Below are 26,139 nucleotides of genomic sequence, written 5' to 3' on the forward strand. Positions count from 1 at the left end.
TATTATAAATACAATACTAACTTGTGTTTTTTGTTGTAACATCATCTTTTCTTCGTCTCTTGCGTTGAGTTCTATGAGTTTGTTTCTTTGTTGGTGATGTCACAGGAGATGGTTCTCTAAAGATAAAATTTTAAAATGTTATTAATTTATTGTAAGAACCATAATTGTCTTAAAAATAGTGTTTGATATATTTGAAATATAAAATTATTTGATTATTCAATGTAAAATATATTGATGACAATTTCATTAATTTTAATATTTAACAAGATTCCTTTTATTTTTATATGCATAGACTTCAAAAAATCTATATACGGCATTTATAACAATATTAACTTTTATATAGCTGATTTTTTTCCTTTGAGGCAGCATTGCCTTTTATTGGCATATCATATCAGATAATATTATCTGATTATAAAATGAGAAAATAGGATTTTACTTTTGACAAAAGTCACAACCAAATATACAAAAATAAATTAATTTTTGAATTTGATTGCCATGCACATACATACGTATATAAATTGTAGCATGAATTTTAATATAATAAATTATATTTTGTTAACATCTGAACATGAGAGAGCATTTGTATATATATATAAAAATATAAAACAAAAAATTAGTGGTAATTGTCAATGTAAGTGAGTGTTTAATTTTTTTTACTCTAATATTTTTTTAAATCAAGGAAAACTTTAAAGCCTTTTTAAATATATTGTTAAAGAGACTACCTTTATTTTGTGAATATTTATCAAATTTTCAATTTATACCCTTTTTAAATAATCTCTATTGTGTGCTTTAATATTTCATTAAAAAAAAGCAGAAAGTATTCTGAAACAAAGCAAAGATATTTACTGATAAATCTGTTTTGCACTAACTGAAACATATTAACCTGATTAAACACAATCTGTAAAAGTCCAGCACAGATTTTATCATGAAATGCTGTTATAAAATTAATATGCTAGACTATCAAACTAATCCAAATAATTCAATCATTGTCCTCTCTAATCTCAGTAGTTTGGCAAGCTTCAACCAGTCAAATCTAACAATTCAACTGGTCAAATCTTGCCAAATTACTGAGATTGGAGACAGAGGTGATGGATTCCCCAACATTTCCAAGTTGTTCACATTTGCCAAATAATTCAAGTAATTTAATATGCTAAATTTAGATTCAGAAATAAATAATACTCTGTACTTCAACCCAACCCTAATATATTAAATTACTATTAATTCTAGTGTTAAAAATTCATTAATATTTAATATATTTAAAATTTTAAGAATAACTTAAAATTTTAAATATATTGAAATGACACAATATTAAAGTTATATAAACTAATCATAAAAATGACAGTCAGTTTTTTAAAATGAAAATAAACATTAACATTTACTATGACACACACACGCCATTAAAATATCTAATAAAACAAAATCATCTATTAAAAGTTTTAAATCAACTGTCTTGTGGTGTTTATTTATTAAATAAAAAAAAATAATATTTCATAAAACACAAGCACTTTCGATAAAACAATTTATCTTCATCAAACAATCCGTTCCAATCACCTGATGAAGATAAATCATTGTATCAAAAGTGCCTGTGTTTTATGAAATAGTATGCCTTATATATTTAATAAATAAACACCACAAGACAGTTTTTGTGTTTTATTAGAAAAATAAATAATACTTACTTGACAACTATTTCAGGTGATGTTTTTGTGCTTTCATCAGATGAACTTTGGCTGTAATAAAACAACAAAATTTAATAAATGTATTTTATGTTTAAAATTTTTCTTATGATATTTTATAATCTTTATTTTTATATTAAGCTTTTATTAATTATTATTTCACATGGTTTTTCCCCTCTTATATAATTTCTATTATTTTTGGGATTATATCATTTTCTCAAGAAAAATTTCAGATCCTAAAAGTATCACTAAAGAAGATAACAACACGACAATGGAAAACTCTGTTCAATTAATAGTACCCAGTTTCGTCGTCGCTTTATAAAATGAATTTCTTCTGAAACAGATTTAATGTTCTTACATTTTAAATGAATAAATATACAGTAGAATCCACTTATTATAGTCAATTTGGAACTTATCTGTATTCAATAATAATGACTGATAACATTAAGTGGATAAGACTACAATTAATGGAAATCCAAATTTACCAACTGGCATGAAAAAAGTATAATTTAAATACTTATTAGTTAAAATTATTTATTATTAATTATTATTTATCTAGTATTTATCTGTTTTATTTTGTAGTTTCTTTAATAATAGCCAGTTTATAACTGGAATAAATACTAGTTGTTTAATCTATTGCAAAGCCAGCAAATAATGATTAAAATGATTAATATTTGGTTAAAAGTGATAACAACACTAATAGCTGATAATTATTTCATGTTATCAGCCACATGTTGAAGCTGATAAGCATGGAAAAAAAACAGCTTAAAAACAATGGTGATTATAAATAAAACTAATTACATTAAGTAAAGTTTTATATATTTTAATCTGTATATTTTTGGATGTTATAATTGTGACAACTTGATGACTGATAATAAGATTCTATTATATTTAAAAACTATCTTTTAATTTATGTTTATCTCTGTATAACTCTAAATTATTTTAGCAATTTATTACAAAATAATAATTTACACCTAATAATTTTGTAACAAAAATTTTATAATTTCAATATATCATATTATATAATTAAGTTCTTAAGATTAAATCTGTGGAAAAATATCTTAATTACAGTCAACTCGTTTATACAGTTTTTAAGGAAATTGAGAAAAATATACTTTTGAATTGCTTTCACAATGAACATAGTTGTCACTTGTAATGTTCCTAACTTAGCTGTCTTAATAAACAGAATTTTGCTATATGTGTGATAACTGCACCCAAGTCAACTATGTTCTGCTATCAAATGCATTGTTCATTGAATGCACACTTTAGAACAGGGAGATGGATGGTGCATACAACAGAACTATTAGTCTGATTTATTGGTTACTTGAACGTTTTCATGTGAGCAATTTGACACATGTAAAATTATCGTATGTGATATTGTAATCTATGGAGAGTTACAACTCAGACTCATAATCTATAACTGCCATATAAAACTTGCACTTTGTGTCTAAACTTCTCTATACTGCTTATCTAATATGCCTATTGCAGTGACATTAGTGACTTGATGACAAGATTCACAACCTATCTAATATGCAAATTGCAGTGACATTAGTGCCATGTTTTCCCTTATCAGAAAATTTTGGAACTACACTTTTTATTTGCAAAATTAAAATTCCATGAAATAACACACCTTCAATCGCCGTACATCAATGTATTGGGTAGTTAAGATGTTTATATTTAGTGAAATTCCATGGTCAGAAAAGTATGCAAACTAAATTAGACTAAAATTCTAAATTGCGTTTTAAAAGTGAATCACATACAGAAACACGCTCAATAAAGTTTCGTTCACTTAACTTATGGGGAACCCAAACATCATAACAGGAAGTGTATCCAAGGCTAGCCAAATGTCTGACAACAGATGTTTGGGATATTTTTATGATGTTGACTATCTCTCATGTTGTTTTATGCTGATCATTTTGAATTAAAGCCATTACGAACTCATCTTCTATGGTTGAAGGCCGTCCTGACCGAGGTGCATCTTCGAGAGAAAAATCTCCCTCCCCGAATTTTGAAAACCATTTCTGGCACATTCGATCAGTAACTGCATCCTCCCCATATACAGCACATATCTTTTTTTGAGTTTTTGTTGCAATTTTTCCTTTTCGGAAATAATAGAGCATCAGATGTCAAAAATGCACCTTCTTATCTTCCATTTTAATGTTTTTTTTCCTTAAAAGTTAACAAAATTTTTAAAAATAGCTGTAATTAAACTTACGTAATAAATATGCAGATATTCGTAATGTCAACCTAAACAAGTTAAAACTTGATAAGCACAACAGAGGCGCCACAGACAAGCGATTATGTAAATACCCAAATGAACTTTTGGTTCAACCCAATATATGAAGCATTGCTCCATTAATGTGAGAGATCTATTATCTGCCCATCTTTTGATCGTTAAAGTGTTTTTCCAATCAGCCTGGGCTTCCTTATCTAAGGATCATTGTGTTAATGCCGTAGACCATTTGCTTTTCTGCAGTGTCACAGTGTTTGTTAACACATTATCACAGCATTATGTATATTAAGCCTAAGTAGTAAAAGTCTTCTTCCATCTTGTTGAGTCTGGTCATGATATGCCTGCCACATCTCCTTTTAGCTTTCCGTTGTCTATACACAGCAGTTGTTTGATCATCAGAAGCCATTTAACTGTTAGAGTGATGCCATTGACCCTAGAATAGGGAGCCAGGAGTGAAGTTACCAGAATGGTAGTTTCACTCCTGGCTTCTTATTCTAGGGAATTATTAGTGATTCTGCCAGTTATTGCACATATCTTCTATTAAGCTACTCAGACTTTCTTCCACCAGTTCTTTGCTTTGCCTAATAATTAGCTAAACTTGCCATAATAAGTTTTTTAATTATCTTGAAGAAAAGCCATGATTTATTACTGTTCACATAATTAAGAAATTTCTTTTGTGTGTGCATGTGTGAGCAACGAAGAACATATTGTCATTCTTGGTACAGCTCAAAAGGCTTCTAACTTGTGGGTTGTGGGTCATAGTGTGTTGAGAGCAGCAATGTACAGTAGAGCATTGATTATCCGACCACTGATCAACTGTCACATCAGTTAACCGACCGTGTTCTGGTCGGCAAATTCAAATGTCCGCTAGTGATGTGGTGCTACAATAGTTGGCTATGTCTTGGCTACTTTAATATTATTTTTGTTAAATTTTTGCGTGTTTTAGCTGGCAACATTGGCTTGATCATGAAAGGGAAACCAGTATTTAAACGAGGCTTAATTTTCTAATTATGAGTGGTTTGTTTGTTTTGTGAGCAATAAAATAATTTAAAAATAATTTTTAACGATACAATAGCGACAATTATTATTTTTTTTTTAAAAATTGTTAGGCTTAACATTGATGAAAATTCAATGCAAAGTAGGTTAATAGTGATATATTAATATACTAATTACATGGGATATACTAATATACTATACTAATAATGTATTTTGTCATACTTTTCGGTTATTCATTTTTTCAGTTATCCGACCAACCCCAGTCCCCAATTGAGTTGGATAATCGATGCTCTACTGTATATAAGAATTGTAGTTAGTGGGCATCCTACACTTTCATAGCTGTCTCCTGAAGTATAGATGCTGATGTCTAAAAAGTTAACCTTCTTGTGGCTAGTATGGTCAATCCTAAGTTGATACCCACAGAATTATTAGTATATTTCTTCTATAAAGTTCTGTACTTGGTCTTTATTATCCCATGTTATCAGAATGTCATCTATGTATCAACAAATAAGTTTTATGTTACATCTGTACTTGCTAACTACCAGATTTCTTATCAGGAGAAGACTATCTCTGCAATATCATTTAAAATGGGTAAGCCCATTGATACACCTCCTTCCTGTTTATAGTATACATTGTCTCAAACAAAATATAAGTTCACCAAAATTAAGTCCAGTTAATCTGCTACCTTTTTATACTTGTCTACTAACATTCACTTTTCTGCAAATTAAACTTTTGGTTAATGCAATAACAGCTTCCATCTTGATTGAAGGAAACATATTCACGTAAGCCAGAACTGTCATCATATCACCCTCTTCCCTTTTTTCTTCTTTAGTGCTATAACAACCTCTTTAGCACTGTTTACAATATAAGTGAGATTTATGACCTAGAACGTCAGGAATTGGTATAAGATCCTTTTCATCATTACCACTGGGACATACATCTTTTCCAACACTGGTGTCAGAGACAAGTCAGGCTTGTGTCTTAACAATGTCAAAAGTCTAGGTGCAATGAGACTCCTAGACAATTTCTTTGCATTTATATGGCATGCAACCATATGGAAACAATTCTTTACACAAATACCCTATTTTTTAATTATCAAAAAATAAATGCTAATAGTTGAGAAATTTTTGTAACCACTTTACGCTTGCTGAGAAATATTTACCTCAGAACAGCATGCCACCACGATTACAAAGCTAAGCCATCACAGCCATCCAGCCAACACATAGCTTTTATAAATTATATATTGAAATTTAACAAACTATTACAGGAACAAGTGCTTCAATAAATTCTAATATAACTTCCAAACAGCTGACACTGTTGGGACCAAGAAGTCTGTACACTATTTAGAGGTTCCGCTATTATACTATGTTCGCACACAATCCACGACTCACTCCGATCTCGATTTACCTACAATCTGGATTGTGACTGTCGCTAGTCAAACGTCATGCTGTTCGCACAGGCAGTCCGCTCGAGAAAAACCTGGCTATTACACGCGATCATAAAACTGACGTAACTATGTGGTAAGTCACAAACACCAACAAACAAAATGGAAGTTTTGGTTAGAAATAAATACTTTTTCTTGCCGTACATCTAATAATAGACAGATGTCGTCGTCTCTCCAGCTGTCTTTTTTATTTCTCTGTCAATAGCCCGACACGTGTTCCGCAGCCATCTTGTATTTTCTCGCGCGCATGGGATTGTGGGATCTCTCTTATGACTGGATCTAGTTTCGAGAACTCTCTCCAATCGATTGTGATTGAACCTCGTTTCAGTCGAGATTGAAACGGTCGAGAGCGTTCGCACCACAGAACACTCTCTAACCTTAGTCACAATCTAGATCGAAATGCTCGGTGCGAACGGGGTATTAGGAGGTATACAGTACAGTACATGCTGGCAGTTATACTATATTTCAGTGATCATCATATAGTGAATAATATTATGGATATAATAGTGGATTATGAAAAAATCAAGTTTCTGTTAGAAATGCAAATATTATAATTAAAATATGTATAAAGTATATTATTTATCTTTTCAGCTGTACAAATCTCATTTTAATTGAATTCTAAATAGCAAACAGATTGGACAGTATACTTTAAATGGAACATAAAAATTATAACAAAGCATTAATTAAATACTAATTCATCAAAAATGATGTGGATGGAAATAACAAAAAAGAAAAATGAAACTATTGTTATGAACAGAAAGATGGACAAAAATCAGTTTAGATGGTGAGAGTTTGAATGTCAACTCATGAAGGCAATTTGTTAGCCACTTTGAGTGGTGAAAAATGCATTTGGTATTCTTGCATTCATAATGTCATTTATGATCTAAGCATGTAATAAAACTCGATATAGTGATTTATCTTCGTTGTAGTTATCAATTAGGTATAATTTTTCGAACAGTTTTGCTTTTTTTTTCAATAAATGATTTATAAAAACAAGCAATTATTTATTGTGACATTGTCACAAAGCCAGGCTGCAATTTTTAATCATATTTTTAATTTATTTCATTTAAAATATATGCTCGCCACCTCAAATTATTAGTGGCTTGCCTCTGTACATCATACTTTTCCTTTAACAGTAGAGTCATGCCAGTCATCTATTAACTGCTTTCAGGAGAAAAGTTTTGAATTGAAATAACATGACTTCCAGTTTGCATCGGAAGTTTGTATATAGTTAATCGAGGCTTCCTGCCCCTAAGTTTTCCATATTTGGTCTCAGATTTCATCTATCTAATTCTGTTCTAAAGATTAATGAACGACAGATAGACAGATGACAGTGGGAATTTATAGGTCTACAATTTTTTCAAACTGCAGCCCAATTACATTTAAGCCATCACAAAGTTATTACTATCATAAATGCAAGAATACCAAATATCTTCCCACATAGTGGCAAGCAAATTGCCTTTGTAATATGACCTTTGAACTTGCACCACTTAATTGATGATGTTGTAACAGTTTTCAGTTTCTCTTTGTTACTACCATACTATGGTTTTGTTAAATGAATGAACAATGTATGAAAAGTTTATGGTATCAAGAAACCATAAACTTAATTCCAACAATAACAGAGAAGTTTAATAACATTAATATGCATGACAATAAATGGTGATTGATAACTTAACCAGATTAGTTTTCTCTAACAGTAAAGAATATTGTTCAACTTTTTACAACATGCCCTCCTCCCATACTCCTATTTTCAACCAGTCTTTATTCAACACTACTGTCAAAATTTGTTGTCTGAAAGAATATTTGAACCAATTCTTTATTTTCGTTTTAAAATATTTCATATGTAATTAAATTAATTGTTTCAAAATATTGAAGGTGTATGTTTTTGTAAGATGGTTATGGACAACAGTGTCTGCTATTTAGAGGTAAATGTAATAGATGTCCTATTTGAAGGATCTGGGATTGTAAAAGTATCCACTATTCAGGAGTGTGTGTTATAATGGAGGTTTCACTGTCACAAACATTTTCAACCTAACTTCTATAGGTCATTATCAACTATAATAATGTATTTGAATGTTTTTTAAAAATGTTTAGAAACTCAATTTTTATATCCACAAATATAAATATACACAAAACTAACAAAAATTTCTTAACTATTTCTCACTGCTGAGTCTGATTTTGATCGTTAAATGCTTTTGTTTATGCATATTGCAGCATATTACACAGGGAATTACCCTCTGCCAGGGAAAATTCTTTATAAATTTGACTAATTAGTTGTGAAAAATGTTAGTCAAATTCAGAAAACTTTAGTGTAGCCCTATATTCTGAAAATATGCTGAATATAAAAAAAAAATCTCACTATTTCATTATGACATAAAAGCTCCTTTAAGTACGCAAGGCTGTTCATAAGTCATTTTGATGATAATTCTAGCTTCAGTAGAACTTTCTCCTTTAAACTATACTACTATGCAAAACTGCTCTAAAAAATATTTTTTAATCTGCAATTATATTATTTAATCATAATTATTTTTATTATAAATTAACTCTTTAAACATGAAATTGGCCAAAATCAGCTTAATCTATTCAAGACAATCTGCTGAAGGGAAAGTATACATACATACAAGAAAGACTTCGGCCATACACAAGGTGTTTAGCCAGCGGAAAAGAGGGTAAAGGAAAGAGGAAGGGAAGAAGGAGGGAGAGGAGACAGATAGTAGAGAAAGGTAGGATCCCTCTGAACAGCATACGTATGGCTACAGTACTCTCTATGTTTGATGCTGGCATGCAGTTTTTATGCTGCAAGGCTGTAGTCCCCCAAAGGATCTAAAAGAAAACCTGAGTGTAGTGAGCACCAATGATTCAGTGCTGCCACGAATAGCTAAGTGTAGAAGTTAGTGCCAAGTGGCTGTTAGTAGGAAGACTTATAACTACTTAATGCTAATGAAACTGAACATGAGTGTGAATCTTAATACTATTTAACAGCTAGACAGACAGGGTGAAAAGCAAATGAACACAATGACAAACTAGACGAGACGAACAGACAGACAAAAGACAAACACACAAGACCTCAATTTTTTTTATTTATTTATTTTATTTTATTTTTTAAACATTAACTTACTCGCTAACTAAACTAACCTAGAATAACCTAGGACAAACCTAACCAGAAATTCAAGCTAAGAGCCCCTAATCTAACTTACAAACAGGACTAACTTAAACTAACCAAATTTAGTCCAAGTATTCGCATTTTTCACCGGATGCTTGCCCTCTGGTGTTTAAAAATAAAACTATTCTATCTGGGTCGTTTGATTCATTCTTGTCTATTATCAGCAGTAAAGATGAAAAGCAATAGAAAAAGCAACGCTTACTGTTGGTCCAAATTGCAATTTCAAAGCCTTACGAGAGCCTGATATAAGTTTTCGTCTATTCCCACACGAAAAACAGAAAAAACAGATGATTATTCGGACATTGATCAGTTATATTTATGAGCTCTGAATTCTGAAAGAGTGGATTAGACTGTTAAGAATTGGCAGTTTCCCGATTGTCCAGCTTTCACGAACAAGTTATGCTGTCAATTTTAAAACATTTTGTTAAAGTTTAAAATGCCAGTAATTTTGTGTAGGACATAGGGCTGGATTTAAGCATTTCGAAACGCTAAGCTGAACTCTGTAAGGCCCTTTACCAACCCTTCACAATTTTAGAAGTCAATCATAAAAAGAAAAGAATTAAATCAGACTATGACTCTGATTTAATACGGATATTGGAAGAAAAAGACGTGAGGTTTTACTTGTCTTCTGTTTTATAACTAAGTTTAATTAAATTTTTATACCCATTCCATTAAAAAAATTTTTTTTTAAATTGGTTTTATCAATTTTTTTAAAAAAGATCTTATGTTAATTCTTAGAAAAAAATTAATGAAATACTACACAAAATAAACAGTGAAGTATATTTTGTTGGTTTGTAAAAAAATGCTTATTACAAAATCTGACTTCAATTTTCTTTTTTGTACAAATGTTTGAGGTCCCTCGAAAGTCGAGGCCTTTTACTTGTAAATCCGGCTCTGATGGGACAATGTCAAACTTGATGTTTTTTAACACAAAGGGCACAAATATGTATAGAACGATCTCACTCATTTGTTTCGATACCACATAATGACGTGTCCTGCTAACAATAATTGTTCTCCTTCTATAAAATTTCTCGATAAACAGCTACAGGCAGCATATATCATTATATCGGACAGTAATATATGATTAATTTTACAAAACTAATTACAAGCAACCCAGATAAAGTAGCCATTTTGTAAAAATGCAGCTCCCTCTATAGTTCATGAAAAACGTGAATAGCAAAACCAGTCAAACAAGTATAGAAGGGAAAGTATAACAAAACCAGTCAAACAAAGTTGCTTGACTAGTTTTGCTATATTTTTGTAGCCTGATGGGTAAGAATGTTGTCTCCAGGTACAGAGGAAAAAAAAAATTTTTTCAGAGATTAAAAAGCTAAATGCAAATTTTTAAATAATACTTTCAAGAATTATAAAATTCTTAAAAGTATTATTTATAGTTTATTTTGAGATGGCTTTACTTACCGATGAAATATATTAATTTATTACATTTCAAATTACATTAGGATATTTTAAATTCCATTCATTAGTTTGGGCTTAATTTTGTAATCTTGCCAAATATATTAATTGAAATATTAATGTGATAAGAGTGATTCCATGAAAAAAATTATACATGCATGATGGAAAGGCCATTGAAAAATGGATAATAACCTTTTCAATGGTAATGGTTTTGATGTTCTTTCAGCCTTGCATTGTTGATATTCTAACATTTATTCAATAGCTTTTTAATTTTGAAATTATGATCAATGTATTTTTGTTTAAAAATAGTGATTCAATAACTTATATTTTGAATCTTTGTAAGTATTCCTACATTTCTTAGGATATACTGTCTTGAATTAGTGTATTTGAAGTTTACAGTACTTAAAATATTGTATATTTGAAAATCCAGATGGGGTCCAGCTCCAATTTGTTCAGATTTTTGACACTTCACTGTATTTTGGTGCAAGGGCATTGGCAAACCAAAGATTACCAAGACAGTCTAATTATTATACAGTAAGTAATCATAAATTTTCTAAATTTAACAATGGATAATTTAAAGCAATGCTTTTCAAATAATATAACAAAATTTAAGTTAATAATATAGAAGAAAAGGCTAAATTTGGCTCTTTCCTCATGCAATATGCTCAAGAATTCAACATCTTGAAATTCTCATCAGTATTATTTGTAGTGCTCTCTCAGGATATGCAAATTAAACAAACTGTGTTACTGCAATCAGGAATAAATTATATATACAATAAATCAATTAAATCCATTTTAAATATAGTATTTTTTCAATTCAAAAGCAGCAAATATTTTCTAACATCTATAGATATAATGATCAAAATACAGATATTAACATTAAATTTTGTCATTTTACCAAGTATATAAAGTTCAGAAGATTGATAATCAATATTTTTCTTTGGGCACATTATCTGGAAAGACAATTTTAATACAGCTAGATGAACACACCAATGACAGTGCACCTCAAATGAAAAAAATTATGTCAACAGCATTCTTGTCTAGCTGTATTAAAGCCACTTTACCAGGCAATGTGTCCTTTGTATAGTTTTAATACAAATAAAATTAAACACATCTCAATTGTTTTGTTAACAAAATTTAATGTAAGCATACTATTCTTCGCTTATGATAATAAAAAAAACTATTATACAAATGCAGAGATTTTCAATATATAATTAGAATATATTAACTGAATTTTAAAATATCAATCTAATTACCCAATAAATAAATAAATTAATTTATTTATTTATTAATTAAAACAAATGAGTATATCAGAAATGCACTAAAATATATTTAATAATAAATACATATAATAAAATAACATTCCAAAGCCAGACTTGAAGTCAGATTATGTATGTGCTATAACAGTTTTAATGCATTTTCATAGTAAATGTAAGTGGAAAATTAACTTTACATAACTAAACTTGTACTGGGACATGCTTTCTCTAGATTTTTAAATTTTTAATTAAGTAAACTAATTATTAAAAATTAACATAGATAGGTCTACTTCTAGAAAATAATTTCTCTAATTATTATTAGTTTGATTATATCCAAATTATGAACATACGAGCACGGATAATTCATTTATAATGGTTAATTTGACTTAATTAATATGTATGTGAATGATTCGAAAATCTAACTTAAAAATATTATATATTATATTAGTTGACTTTAACAAGTAACTGAAATCTTATGACATACTAAAGAAAATAGGTCAAGTCACTTCATAGTCTGTTGATGTGTTGAGTTGACATTTATCAAAAAATATGAGTCAGAATAATAAGTATGAAAAACATGTTCATTCTGGAAAGAAAATGAATCAAAATTCATGTTTTTATGTTCAATATAATTATTAGTTTGTGTATTCTGTCATTTAATTAAAATATTTATTTTTATTCATTAATAATATAAATTAAGATTAATATGGTTTAGTTTAAATTTCACGAATAAGTTAGACATTTGAAAACTAACATTCTGAAATTATTGTTGAGATATTTTAAAATATAAAGTTGTTTTGATTTGTATTTCATCTGTTACATGTTCATGAGAATAATAATAATGCAAGAAGTCATAAAAAAAAAAACCTTTTTTAAAACTTTTTCATTAAAATTATATATGGAATATATTTTCTCCTTATTGGTTTAAGCAAATTATACAAATGTATAGAACAGAATTCCAAAAATATAAATATCTTTTAATTATTTTTCAAGTTTCAGTTCTAAGAAAGAAAAACAAATACATAAATCAAGTCCAAAACATAAAAATGATGCTCTCAATAAAAGAACTAATTATATATTGACGATTATATATGATAATGGTTTTAAGAAATAATTTCATTAATGTCATAAGTTATGCAGATCTGTGTATAAATCATTTCAAACTAATTACTCTTGAACTTATGATTATATGTTCAAAAGTTTGATAGCATTTTGAACATAATTTATATCTTCAAAAAAAGCAGCATTAATATAAAATGTTGCAATCAAATAATTAAAAACTAAATACATGTTTTAGTTAGGTAAAAAGACAGCAACAAAGTTTATAGTTTGAAGTATATCTCTATATAAATTTTCTGTTTATTGTTAGTTATAGGCAATGTTCTTCATTATTTGAACTAAAAGATGACCACATGTTACTATTGATTGGATATTAGTAAACTGATCTGCACATAAAAAATAAAAACCTGCACTACTTTTAATTTGTTTTAATGAAAACTTTAAAAATTAATTTACCTATTCTGTTTGTTTTCATGTATTGTTTATGAATAGTGATGAATAATATCATGCATACGTTTCCTGTACCATCTAAAACAGTTTTAATATTTAAAAATTAAAAACTTTCCTTTAAATGATTTCTTTTTATAAACTTTTTACCTATTTAAAACAAATTAATTAGTCTATTTTTTTTCATAAGATACTTTCAAATAATTTAATTTATGAAAGTAAATATAAGATTATAAGGTTGCGTACTCTTTTCAATGCACAATTATAGTAATTTACATTTTCAAACATTCCAGATATCTTTTTCTTCAAAATATTTATTTATTTATAATTATTAGAGAGGTTGCGGCCGACGTTTTCATCGCGAAAACGTGTACGTCAGACGTTCAGCGCCGCCTTCCTGTAAGCCTATTAGTTTGACAATGGCGTTTGGAACGTCAGTGGAATCATGCTCGACGTACTAAACGCCATTGTCAAACTTCTAGGCTTACAGGAAGGCGGCGCTGAACGTCTGACTTACACGTTTTCGCGATGAAAACATCGGCCGCAACCTCCCTATTGTCTTTCTACTCATCTGTTTCTAAACTCAATAGAAGTAAATATTTTTATTAAATATCAAATCATTCCTTTAAAAAATACTAAATTTCTGAGTTGTTTGCAAAATCAAAGAATGTTAAATTATAGCATTGTTCACTTTGGACAATCATCCATTTCGATAAATTTAAAAACAAACACTTCAAAATTTCACCTTTCATCTGTTCTTTCCATTAAATGTTGCAGTACTCCATCAAGTTTTGATCGTGCAGAATCTAATTCTGGAGCTAAGAAATTTTAATTAACAATAAATTAAAAGCTTGAAATTATTTATTTATTTTCAATAAAATATAGTATTAAAATAATAATAATAATAATAATAATTAACTAACTAACTAAACGTATTTAACCACAAATCAAACTCCATAAAGTTAATCAAAATACTCAGACAGCTTTAAAAGATTCTAGTCCAAACTTCTGGCTTTAATTACAGAATTTAATGCAAAATCACTGCATGTTAAGAATTTTGTTAAGGTCTAAAAGAATATTTTAAACAAAAAAATATTCTTTTGTTCCCGAAATTTAATTCTTTATTATATGTTAATAGTATATTTTTAAGCTTTAACACAAGCAAAATAGAGTGAAGTTCTTAAATTTTCCTTTTAAAAAATTTGGGACTAGAAATTATAATAGTTAACTAGGAAACAAAGAAATTTTAATGATTGCTATCTTAAATTTTTTTTGGAAAATGTTCTTAAATTAATATTTAAGTACAGATGTTATTCTTTAAATCTTTGGTATGAATTATATTCAATAAATTTCAATAGATTTATATTTTAATTTGAATGTTTTGATTCAACAACTGCAAAATTAAAAATTAATGATTAGTCTTCAAAATTAATTTAAAACAGTTATTTATTATTAATTTTGTTAACATAGTTGGTAAATTTGATTACTAAAGGAGTCAAATTTGAGATTGAACTCTGTCAAAATTTTTTTATAGAATTATAGCTTTTAAACACAAATTTTAGGTACAACAAACATAAAAAATTGTAATGAATTACTTACTGAAGTTAAATTATTATTAATAATTACATAGTACAAACATTCTGTACTCCATTTTTAATATTAACAGTTAGAAAACTGTAAGAAAATATGTTTTTAAAAATGCCTTAAAAAGCAGACAAAATAATTAATCAAATTTTAAAATTTTAATTCAATCTAGATTTGAATTTTTCTCATTCAATCTTTACATAAAAATTATTAATTTCTGTTTTACATCATTCTCAAGGATAATGATAAATTGAAAAAATGAAAATGATATCGGTAAGATGCAATACAGTAGAGTCATGCTAGTCCAAACTAATTGGGACTGAGCCCTGTTTGGATTAGCTGAATAATTGAAATAACGCAAAAGCAAGCAGTAAAACAGGTCTGGTTTATATAGATTCAACACCATAAATGATGTCAGCCCCCACTCTTTATTTTATCTGACTTGTACTCAATAGAGGATGCAAACAGTTAACAAAAGTAAGTTTTGTAATTTTGAAATGGCATCCTACCTTCATTGTTTACCTTAAAATTATTTTAACTGTGTAAAAAATGTTTTTAATACACAATCCCGGATTCCAATCAGTTGACTGATGCTACTGTGCGAGTTCATATGCATAATTATGCATGATATATATATGTATAGAGGAAGAATCTCGCGTGTGTGTATATATATATATATATATATGTATATATACAGANAATTTTTAAAAAACTGGTCGTTGAACCTTTCAATAAACGAGAAACTGTTTCATAACGACTTTTTCGAAAACAAGTTCTTTGGTTATCACCTGGTAATTGTTAAAATTTTGAAATAAGTCTTTGCGGATCTTTCTAAAAAAATTACGGGAATTTACACAGATCATTCCATTTTGCTTCTTGTATCGTTCTATCATTTCTTATTACTTCGGTTCAATACTAAAAAAATGAATTTTAGCAGTAGTATTGAATGCCTGCACAGAAGTAGCTTTACAATTTTATTTACTCTATTTAGTTGGTATTTGAAAAGTGATAGAAAACGGAGAAGAGCATTTTTATTTTACTGTGTGTTTTTTATCTACAGTTAGAATAAAATTCGAACTACTTCACAATTTAGACGTTATAGTTTTGTTTATTATTTCAATTTACTAAAACAAATTCAATTACTGAATCCATTTGAATACAGAATATATGTGTGTGTAGATATGTATATATATATATATATACACACACACACACATATATATATTCTGTGTTCAAATGACTGAAATGTATTCAAAAACACTAAATGTTTTGTTGTGAATTTAAAATATATATATGTATATTTTAAATGTAAATTAATTTTCTTTGAAGAAAACAGTTTTCAATTACAAATAAGTAAATAAATACATATAATACATTTTTCATAATGGAAAACAATATTTTGGATAATCCAAAAATTCTTTTGTACTTGTGTTTTAGGAACAAAATCAAGAACTGTACCTTTAAAGTTCCATGAACTATAAATACTGTAATGTAATTGCTGTATTTGAAGGTAAATTAATTTACTCAAAATCTAACATAATGTTACGTATGCGACTTAGTTTCGCAGCACTACACTCGACAGATGTAATGATTTTCAGTTGCATGGAGAGTTTGGTCTCTGAAGTAGGTACAGAATAACGTTATGCTATTTTAAACCGTTTTGGATAATCTGAAGTTCCGGATAATCAAGTACCCACTAAATGTATTTGCAAAATAGACAGAACTTTTAACTGAGTTATTATTATTAACCCAATACAGTATGTAATAAGCTGTATAAATTTATATATGTATATATACACATTATAGTTAGATCTTTTAACTGAGTTATTATTATTAACCCAATACAGTATGTAATAATATATATATATATATATATGTATATATACACACACACGAGATCCTGCCTCTCACTATTGATACCGTGGAAAAATTTTAACTTCACTGCTAAAGGTTTATCTATGGCAACAACAACATACAAGATGATTCAATTATTATGTGGAATATCTTTGTATATAATAAGAACATAAGCATGAAATATAAATGGAACATTTTTTTTATTTCATGATAAAGCAGTTGACAAAGGTATTTAAACATGCTAATCAACTTGTTTGCAATTAGTTAGTACTAGTTACTTACTAACTATTCCATTCAAGGCAAACTTGGGTGCATTTACTTTTAGCTCCAATTTCGCCCCTAGCACACTCAGCCTGTATACTTTTTGTTAGCTACCAATGAGCATGGCGTTTACTTTTTGCACCTGTGACGTCATTGCTAGCATTTCTAGCACTCTTGGCATGCTCAGAGAATTTACAACGAGCTTGGAGTTTGTTCAAAGATGGCAGCATCCATTACTGTGTATACTTTTATGAGCATGCTAGTATGACATCAGGCTGCACTAGGTGTCAGCTCGGCGAGCTTGGAAGCTAGCATAAAGTAAATGCACCCATTGTTTTCATGAACCACATTCATTGCTTGTTCTCAAGAACTCATTCAATTCTTAAAGTTATCTGATTCTTTTCATGATTAATTCCAATAAAGACTAATATTAACAAAAATCTTGTGTCTATATGTTCCCTTGTCACAACCTTCATTTCACTGACAAGTTTGAAATTGTTCTTCAAATACGTTTTTAAAACATATTATAAAAAACACAAATAAAAATATTCTTGTAGTTTTCCTTCTTGTCCTTTACATAATTGTAGGAAACATGATCCACATTAGCAGAGTTCACTTCTGTTCTTCGAATACTGTTTTTCTTGCTCTGTGATTATACCTGGAAATGATTTTACTTATTTGTCTGCAAGTGAAACTTTAATTTTCTGTCTTATCCATGTTAAGTTTTATGTTAAGTTAATGTTCTTTATATCCAGAAACTTCTTCCATTTCCACATTAGACAAATTTCTAGCCTATAATAAGATTTAACATAGAAAATCACTCCATTCTGAAAAATTTGCTCACAAATAGTTCCTATTTTAGTCAGATTTTACTGTACTATAATGGCAAAAATTAATTTATATTTTATCAGTATGAATAATTCTAATTAATTCTAATTAAAAGTGAATTCTGCTTATTTAAATTACAATTCAACATCCACATTTTAGTTCCAAACTACTGATAGTCTACCATATATTTAAAAGTAAATTTATGACTGATGTAGGTTTAAACTATGATTTTGAGCTAAAAATCTTGAGATCAACTTATATGTCAGCATTGATAGTCTGTTGGCATGTGTTAGCTGTAACAGAAAGTTTTATCATCTCATAGATTTGTACATTGAGATGAATTTCATGACCAATTGAAGAAGGGTGCTATGATCAGTAGCAATGATTCTATTTGTTCTAAATCTATAGGTATCTGTTATATAGGAGAAATGAATAAATTCTTTTCTAGTAAGAGCCTAAAGGATAAGAGTTTATATAATGTTGGATCTTTGAATACAAAATGATAGTACAAAGATGAAAATTCTGTATAATGTACACTCAGTTTTGAATGTTGCATTCTCTGTTTGAAATAAATATCCAGAAAACAAACTTTCCTGTTCCAATTCTGAGATGAAGACTTAGAGCAAGTGTTTAATGATATCTAGAAATTTCTTACCAAACTTTCAACAATAAAGCTCATCTCAACATAGAAATATATGAGAGAACAAAATTTTCCACAGAAGCAAGCATAAGTCAAAGGACTTTCAAGTGATAACAAGTTGGAAGCTGGAATTGTACATCATGTTAAAGATATGATGAGTGACTAGTAGTACTGTGGTTTATTACAAGTGCAGTTTTTTAGAGATGTGCAATAACAAATTAGTTAAAATATATAAGAAAACAACAAAAGAAAGGAAATTTACAGTCACTTTCAAACATAATAGTGTGCAAGTTACTCAGGAATTAGAAGAATATCTCTGCTTGTTGATGAATTGCATTTTGTTCCAGTGAAAAATATATGTTTCAAAACAAAAGCTTACATGTAATGTCATAATCAAATCCTGTCTAGTTATGTCACAGGAAAAGAAACAATAAATGCGCTTAACAAAGACAACTTTAACTAAACACAATGTATTTTACTTCACATATTATCTTATACATTGTCCCAAACTGTACATAAAAAAATGTACCAGCTTCCAAACAGTTTTGCCAGATAACTCTAAAATTATGATTTTTTTTTGTATTGTCACTCTTGATACTAACAGATAGATCATATTTCTCAACCTCAAATGATGAGAATCATAATATGATTTTACAAAGGATCTGCATTCAATACATTTTTCAGTATATATGGCCAAGCAAGATTCTTTTGGAATAAGACCTTTGTAATTAAGTCAATCCTTAACCTATCATTCTGAATTGCTTGAGGTTTACAGACAGCATAAAAAGAGTATACAAACAATTGAGATGAAGAGCCCACATCATAATCTCTATGTCAGTTGCATAGCAGAGACTACATTGTGGTCTCTGCTACATGACGCCCAGATTATTATATTAGCTATTAAATAATTATGAGAAGTAAAAGTTTACTATTTAATTTCTTAAATTCTGAGTGCTTCATAACTTAAGCATAAGTAATTTTTTGAATCTAGTGCATGTGGACTACTAAAATTTCTGTATTAGATTTAAACCAATGACAACCAATTAAATTATTCAAAAATGTTTGTTCTGATATAAATCTTATGCTGTTAGGAAAGGTTTTAGTTTCTTAAATTAGAATTATTTTTTATTTTTAATACTTTATTTTCATTTTTAGAACAGTCCACTAATATTTACACACTAAAATTAGGAGAGAGGGTTCAAAAAATAAAAATTTTAAAACAATTTTATAAATTTCCATATTAATTTTAAATTAACATCTATAGAATCTTAAATTAAAAAAAAAATCTTACTTCTTATTGAATGTAGATTAAATTAGAAGATTAAACATTTCATTATTTATATTTTTCAAATAAATATTTTAAATTTTTTATTTGTTTTAGAAATATGGCATTTTAAACTAAAATTTTAAATTTATTTTGTTAATAATCAAACATCCATTACTAAGCTATCAATATAAAAAATTATTAGTATTATAGCCGTTTCTGGCCGGATAATATTCGGCTTTGGTTGACGGATAGCTTTATTTTGTTAAATTGTAAAATTAAAAAAAATGATTTTATTTATTAATATTTTCTAGAAAATAAACTTGGCATTATCAGTACAGGCATAAACTATACATTGCTTGAAATAGGGTACAACACAATTCGGCATTACCCAGATGGTCAATTGGGCAACAGTTAATTGGTCAACAGAAACAAAAATTTTTGCACACTTAGCATGCATATGATTTTGTGGATTATTTTGTAAATATTGACAAAATATATATACAGTAAGACCCCACTTAACGTGGGGGATACGTTCCTTGACGACAAAGCGCTAAACAAAACAGCGTTAAATGAGGTCATTTTAACATAGAGTAAATAGGGATAGGGAAACATGCAACCGAAAATAAACAGATTTTACTTTAATTTTGTTATTTTTAATTTGCATAATAATATATGTTAAATAACACAAACATATGCACACAGAAATGTATAATAATATATTAATTAGTTAATTTTTTCTATATTAATAATTCATTTTTTTGTGACAAAGGTCCTGACTTTTCTGAAATTCTTGTTTTTTTTTGCAATAAAGTTGTGAAGTTTCATTTGTCACTTTTTTCTTTCCTTAAGCAAATGTCGGTAGCAGAAGATTGCATCCAAAATGCCTCATTTTGCTTTTGCACTCCTTTCACAATCTAGCTCATTCGCTACAATTTCATCAACGATTTCGATTATCATAACCAAACTTTTACTAAGGAAATCTGTAGAGAAATTTTTTCGGTTCTTCATTTTAATAATCACTATTTTCCAGTTCTACACGAATTCGTTCTTCTGCCAGTTCTCAAAGGTTGTCATTGATAAGACTAACCAGAAACCTGTGGTAACTCCTCAATATCCTGTTCGTCTACATCTCCTAGTTCTGCCGTATCGATTAGGTTGAGTTTGATCAACCTAATGATAAGCGATAGGCTCTTCTAGTTGAGAATTCTTGGATACCTTCAGCCATAATTTCTTCCACACTCTGTTAGTACATTTATCAGTTAATTCTTGCCAAGCGAAACCGATATTGCCTATGGCATCCATGATGTTATATTTTTTCCAAAATTGCACCAAACAAATGTAGATTTAAAGAAAGTACACCTTTTTTCCACCTTTTTCTGATTGGTTCGTGTTCATAAATAATTCTATTATGTACGAATCAATAAAATGCTGCGATAATTTAAATCAGTGTAAATTTTGAGCTTTTTTAGGCTTTGAGCAGACGGCATTATATCAAATCAGCATTAAGCAAGGCAGCATTAAGCAGGTATATATAGTATATAAACACAGTTAAGACAGTGGTGCATTATCCTACGGACAAAAAAAACAATTGTCTGGAGCCCAAACCAATAATTCATAAGAGAATATTTCCTGCAAAAAATTCCCTCAAAGAAAAATATCTGAAGTCAGTAATGTGCATGGGACCCCTAATTCAAATTTGCCTGGGCCTCATGAAAGTGTAACACACCACTAAGTTAAGACTTATGAACTACGAGTTATTTTTCCCATAATTAAAAAAAGACTAAAATCTAATCCAGACCTAATGATTTAATCTGACCTAAGCTTACCTGTGAATTTGCTTCTGATACTCTAATTTTTCATAAATTAGAAAATTCTATTTTTTCAAAGATTTGATCATTCGAAAAACTTACTTTAAAAGAATTATAATAATGTATCAAAATTTGTAAATTGTTTAAGAAAGAGATGGTTAATAAAGTGGTCCAAAAATGATTTAAAAATAAATAATTGTAGACTTGAAATAAAGAAAAATAGTTTTTTAATGCATTTATTATTATTATTTTGTTAATAATTATTTTCACATACACTGAACCAATTTACGGTGTGGTACGATAAACGACAAAAAATAACGAAAAACAAACGTTTTCGAACCCCTTCTGGGCTCTTCATCAGGTTCCTACAGTTTTAGCTAGTAAATTCGAATAACGAATGTCGTTAAAATAAGTTTAATCTTTTTCGTCGTTTATCGTACCACACCGTAAATTGGTTCAGTGTATGTGATTATTATTGAGGTGTGGTGAGTAGTTTGTTTTTAATAATTATTTTGTTATCATAATTAACAAACATATTTATATCTATTACATACATACATACATACATTAATGTATATGTGTATGTACAAGGTGATCGGAAAATGTCTGGCCAAAATTTAAAGGGGGTTAGAGGGGACAAATATAAAAGGATTCACATGCTTGTCCGGAAACGCCGCGTGAAAGTCCTGGAGAGTAAAGAAAGTGGAAACGTAAAAGGAAAGAGACACAAACAAATGTAACAAGCCCTTTATTAACACGCCCAACCTTTGCACAGCTCTCCCATTTCCCTTCACATCTCCATACATCAGATGGATATCTGCTTGTTTTGACTGCCCTACACAGTGCCCACTACCACCTTCAAGCAGCATTTCTGGACAAGCATTATACTGTGAATCCTTTTATATTTGTCCCCTCTAACCCCCTTTAAATTTTGGCCAGACATTTTCCTAAATATTCTATTATATATTTTTTCTATTATTTGTTTCAAAGAACTTACACATACTTATTTTAAATTCATTATAAGAGTAAATCATTTTCAAAAATGAATTGAAAAGTATTCCTAAGATTTGTACCCAGATTTTCCCACCCATTTGCCCTTGCTCAGTTGATTGTGGTCAAGTGAATCTTATCAACAATGTTAAGATTTTGATACTGAGAGCAGTAATTAAGCTATTAGAAAAAAATCAAACAGCCTAATTGTTGAATTTAAACAAGAAGGAAAGTATATCAATTTTATAAAATAAAAAATAAATAATAAATGAGGATGTTAATTTTCAAAGGACATTAAAACAAAGAGAAGTAAACAAATATTTAGTTTTTCACAGAAGTTTGCATATTATTACATAGTAGCATTGCCTCAACATATCAAAATGTAAATCTTCAGTTTCTTTATTAAGTTCAGTATTATGTCAGATTTAAAAAATTTGCTTAATACAGTAGATCCCACATTATAATTTCTTGATTTTACAATGCATAAGTTGTTTTTATTATGACTATATGAAATGCTGTATTTTTTGCTGGCTATCTCTGAATGATATTATACAGCTAAAATTTTACTTCCAGGAATACAATCTCAGTTTATAATACTAAGTCACAGGAAACAGGATGCTTGATTAACAATTTTAACAGGAAAATTGTTGTAAAGTCAGCCTGTGAAATCAGTAGTCAACATATTTGGAAATTTTTATTGGAGACAATATTTGACTTTCCTGACTAATTCAAGTATCCTGACGTAATAATCTCAAGAAATATAAAAATTTTATTATTGTTCATTAACTTAAAAATTAAAATTAATTCAATTATTTCCAAAGATTTTCAGAAATTCATATTGTTTATAATTCAGAATGCAGTAACTCAATAAAAAAAGTAAGAAGCTAAATTAAAATTTCAAAACAAATTAAAACAAATTATTGATAAAGATAGATTATCCAAAGATAAATTTTAAATATAGATAAGATAATCATTTGAAAAAAGGGGTTTTCAAGAACCTCTGTTTAGCAGAAAAAGAAAACCTCTTAAGGTTTCTACCTTAAAGGTTTTCCTTAAATAGTAGTATAGTAATAAAAGTAATTAAAAAAAATATACACATATATAAACATCTGCAAGCCCGATGTTTTTAATCAAAGCCAAACAAATTGCCATAATGAATAGGGCTACTTTACCACTACATTAATAAATTAAATTCTAAATAATTTGGTACTAGAGGTAAGTATTAAGTACTATCTCTTATTAAATTTAATAATTATAATTAAATTAATATTTATTAAATAAATTAGAATATTCTAAAAGAAAAGAATCGAGTCAGAGCAGGACTTGAACCCACAACGTCCACTTACCGTATGGATGCATTGTCAATTATGCTACCTGGACTTCTGTCTGCCTCTTTGCTTCCAGACAATTTAATTTTAGATATAACCATCCACAATTATTCATGGTGCTGACTGGGGATGACTCCTACATCCACAGCTTCTAATCACCCACTATGGCACTCAGCAAAGGGTTATATCTAAAATTAAATATGTCTGGAAGCAAAGAGTCTGACAGAAGTCCAGGTAGCAAAATTGACAACACATCTCTACAGTAAGTGGGAGTTGCGGATTCAAGTCCCACCGAGCCGATTCTTTTCTTCCAGAATATTCTGAATTACTTAATAAGTATTAATTTAATTATAATTATTAAATTTAATAATAAATGGCATATAATGCTACCTCTAGTACCAAATTATTTAGAATTTAATTATTAATAGTAGTAGTAAAGTAGCCCAATTCATTAGAATTTTTTGGCTTTGTAATAAAAAAAAATCATTTGACACTCATTAAGATAGAGTACAACAGATGACTTCAAATTAATGTTTTTGTATAGATGACAAAATTCAACACTACAAATAACATAGGCCTATTAGTCAAACAAGAAGGCACGTGTCACAAATTTATGGTTTACAAATTATTTTTATTCTATAATACAAAGCTAACAATACTAACTTTAAAGCTTTTTTTAAGTCAATGCTTCAGATTATTCCATGGAACTACTAAGTTAGTTAATAATCTGAAATTTAACTACAACCTATTGCAGCCAATGGATCAAGATGTTATAATTTTCAAGGCCTACTGTTTGAAACAAACTTTTCTTCAAGTAACAAAAGTTAGAGTAGCAGATACATCTATCAGAACTGTAAAAAGCAACAAAAAGAATCAATTTGAAACATTAATAAATCTACTCTTGAAATCAAGCTAGCAATATGTGAAATATAGAAATTTGTTTATGCATTATTCAAATTTCAAAATAAAGTTATTTGAATAATAAATCACATCTTTTAATACAGTGGGTGACCGGTTAACAAACAAATCAGATAACAAACACTTTCGCAAAAGATTTTTATGTTCGGACAACAAACACGTTTGGATAACGAACACTTCACAAACCAAACACAAGAAGAAGCAACGTAATATAATGAATACTGATTGGTCTTCCCTTGTCTTCAGGCAACAATTCAAAACTTTTCGGAGCATGGGAGATGTCAACATCTACACTCAACCCGATATATACTGATCAGATAGTATTCCTCCAAATTTTGAAACTCTCCCTTGTAATTCCAGCCTTTTATTTTTCTGATAGAAACAATTCTTTTATAGTATTCGCGAGACTGTCGGGCGGGCACTCATTAAGTTTTGCATCGATTTTCACTTTCGAAAGGTGAGAATATAATAGCAAAAGTAGAGAGTGGGCAGTATGGCTTGAATAGATCTACAGTAGGTTGCAGTTCAATCTTATCTAAGAAAGATACAGTATAATCAAGAAAATTCAAGCAGCTAAAGAAGTAACAAAAATCACATCTGAGAAATAAAGAACATTGAAGAGCTGATAATGAAACCTGAAACTGATCTGATGACAGAAAAACACCAAGAACTCTTGAATGAAGAACACCAAGAAACTCAGAAAGATATGCTTTCTTTTGAAAAAGAGAATTAATTCCAATATCTGCTATTAAAGATCTTTTGAAGAAGTGGGAGGATGTCAAAACAATGATCTCAGAATGGCATCCAAACCAGGTTGAGATTAATAGGCTTGGAGATCTCTACAATTACAATGCTATTAATTATGTCTGAAAAATCCTGAAGAAGAAAAAAAAAAAGCAATCGACATTAGACAGATTCTTTAACCTCCACAAACAGAAAACACATGACTAATAAAAATGCAATATTGTGTATATATG

General features: G+C 28.8%; 1 protein-coding gene across 1 annotated transcript in view; it reads right to left on the reverse strand.

Moving 5' to 3' along the window:
* The window catches only part of LOC111623856 (protein lin-37 homolog), a 45,274-nt gene that overhangs the window by 10,264 nt on the left and 8,871 nt on the right, over positions 1-26,139 (reverse strand). The window contains exons 2-4 of the mRNA XM_023366578.1: positions 14,430-14,502; positions 1,677-1,727; positions 22-116 (exon numbers count right to left, since the gene is read on the reverse strand). Coding sequence (XP_023222346.1) covers positions 22-116; positions 1,677-1,727; positions 14,430-14,502 — 219 coding nt within the window. The remainder of the gene's footprint in view (positions 1-21; positions 117-1,676; positions 1,728-14,429; positions 14,503-26,139) is intronic.

The sequence above is a fragment of the Centruroides sculpturatus genome, unplaced genomic scaffold (genome assembly GCF_000671375.1).
Source record: "Centruroides sculpturatus isolate CEXI.00-Female unplaced genomic scaffold, Cexi_2.0 scaffold49, whole genome shotgun sequence".
Lineage (NCBI taxonomy): Eukaryota > Metazoa > Arthropoda > Arachnida > Scorpiones > Buthidae > Centruroides > Centruroides sculpturatus.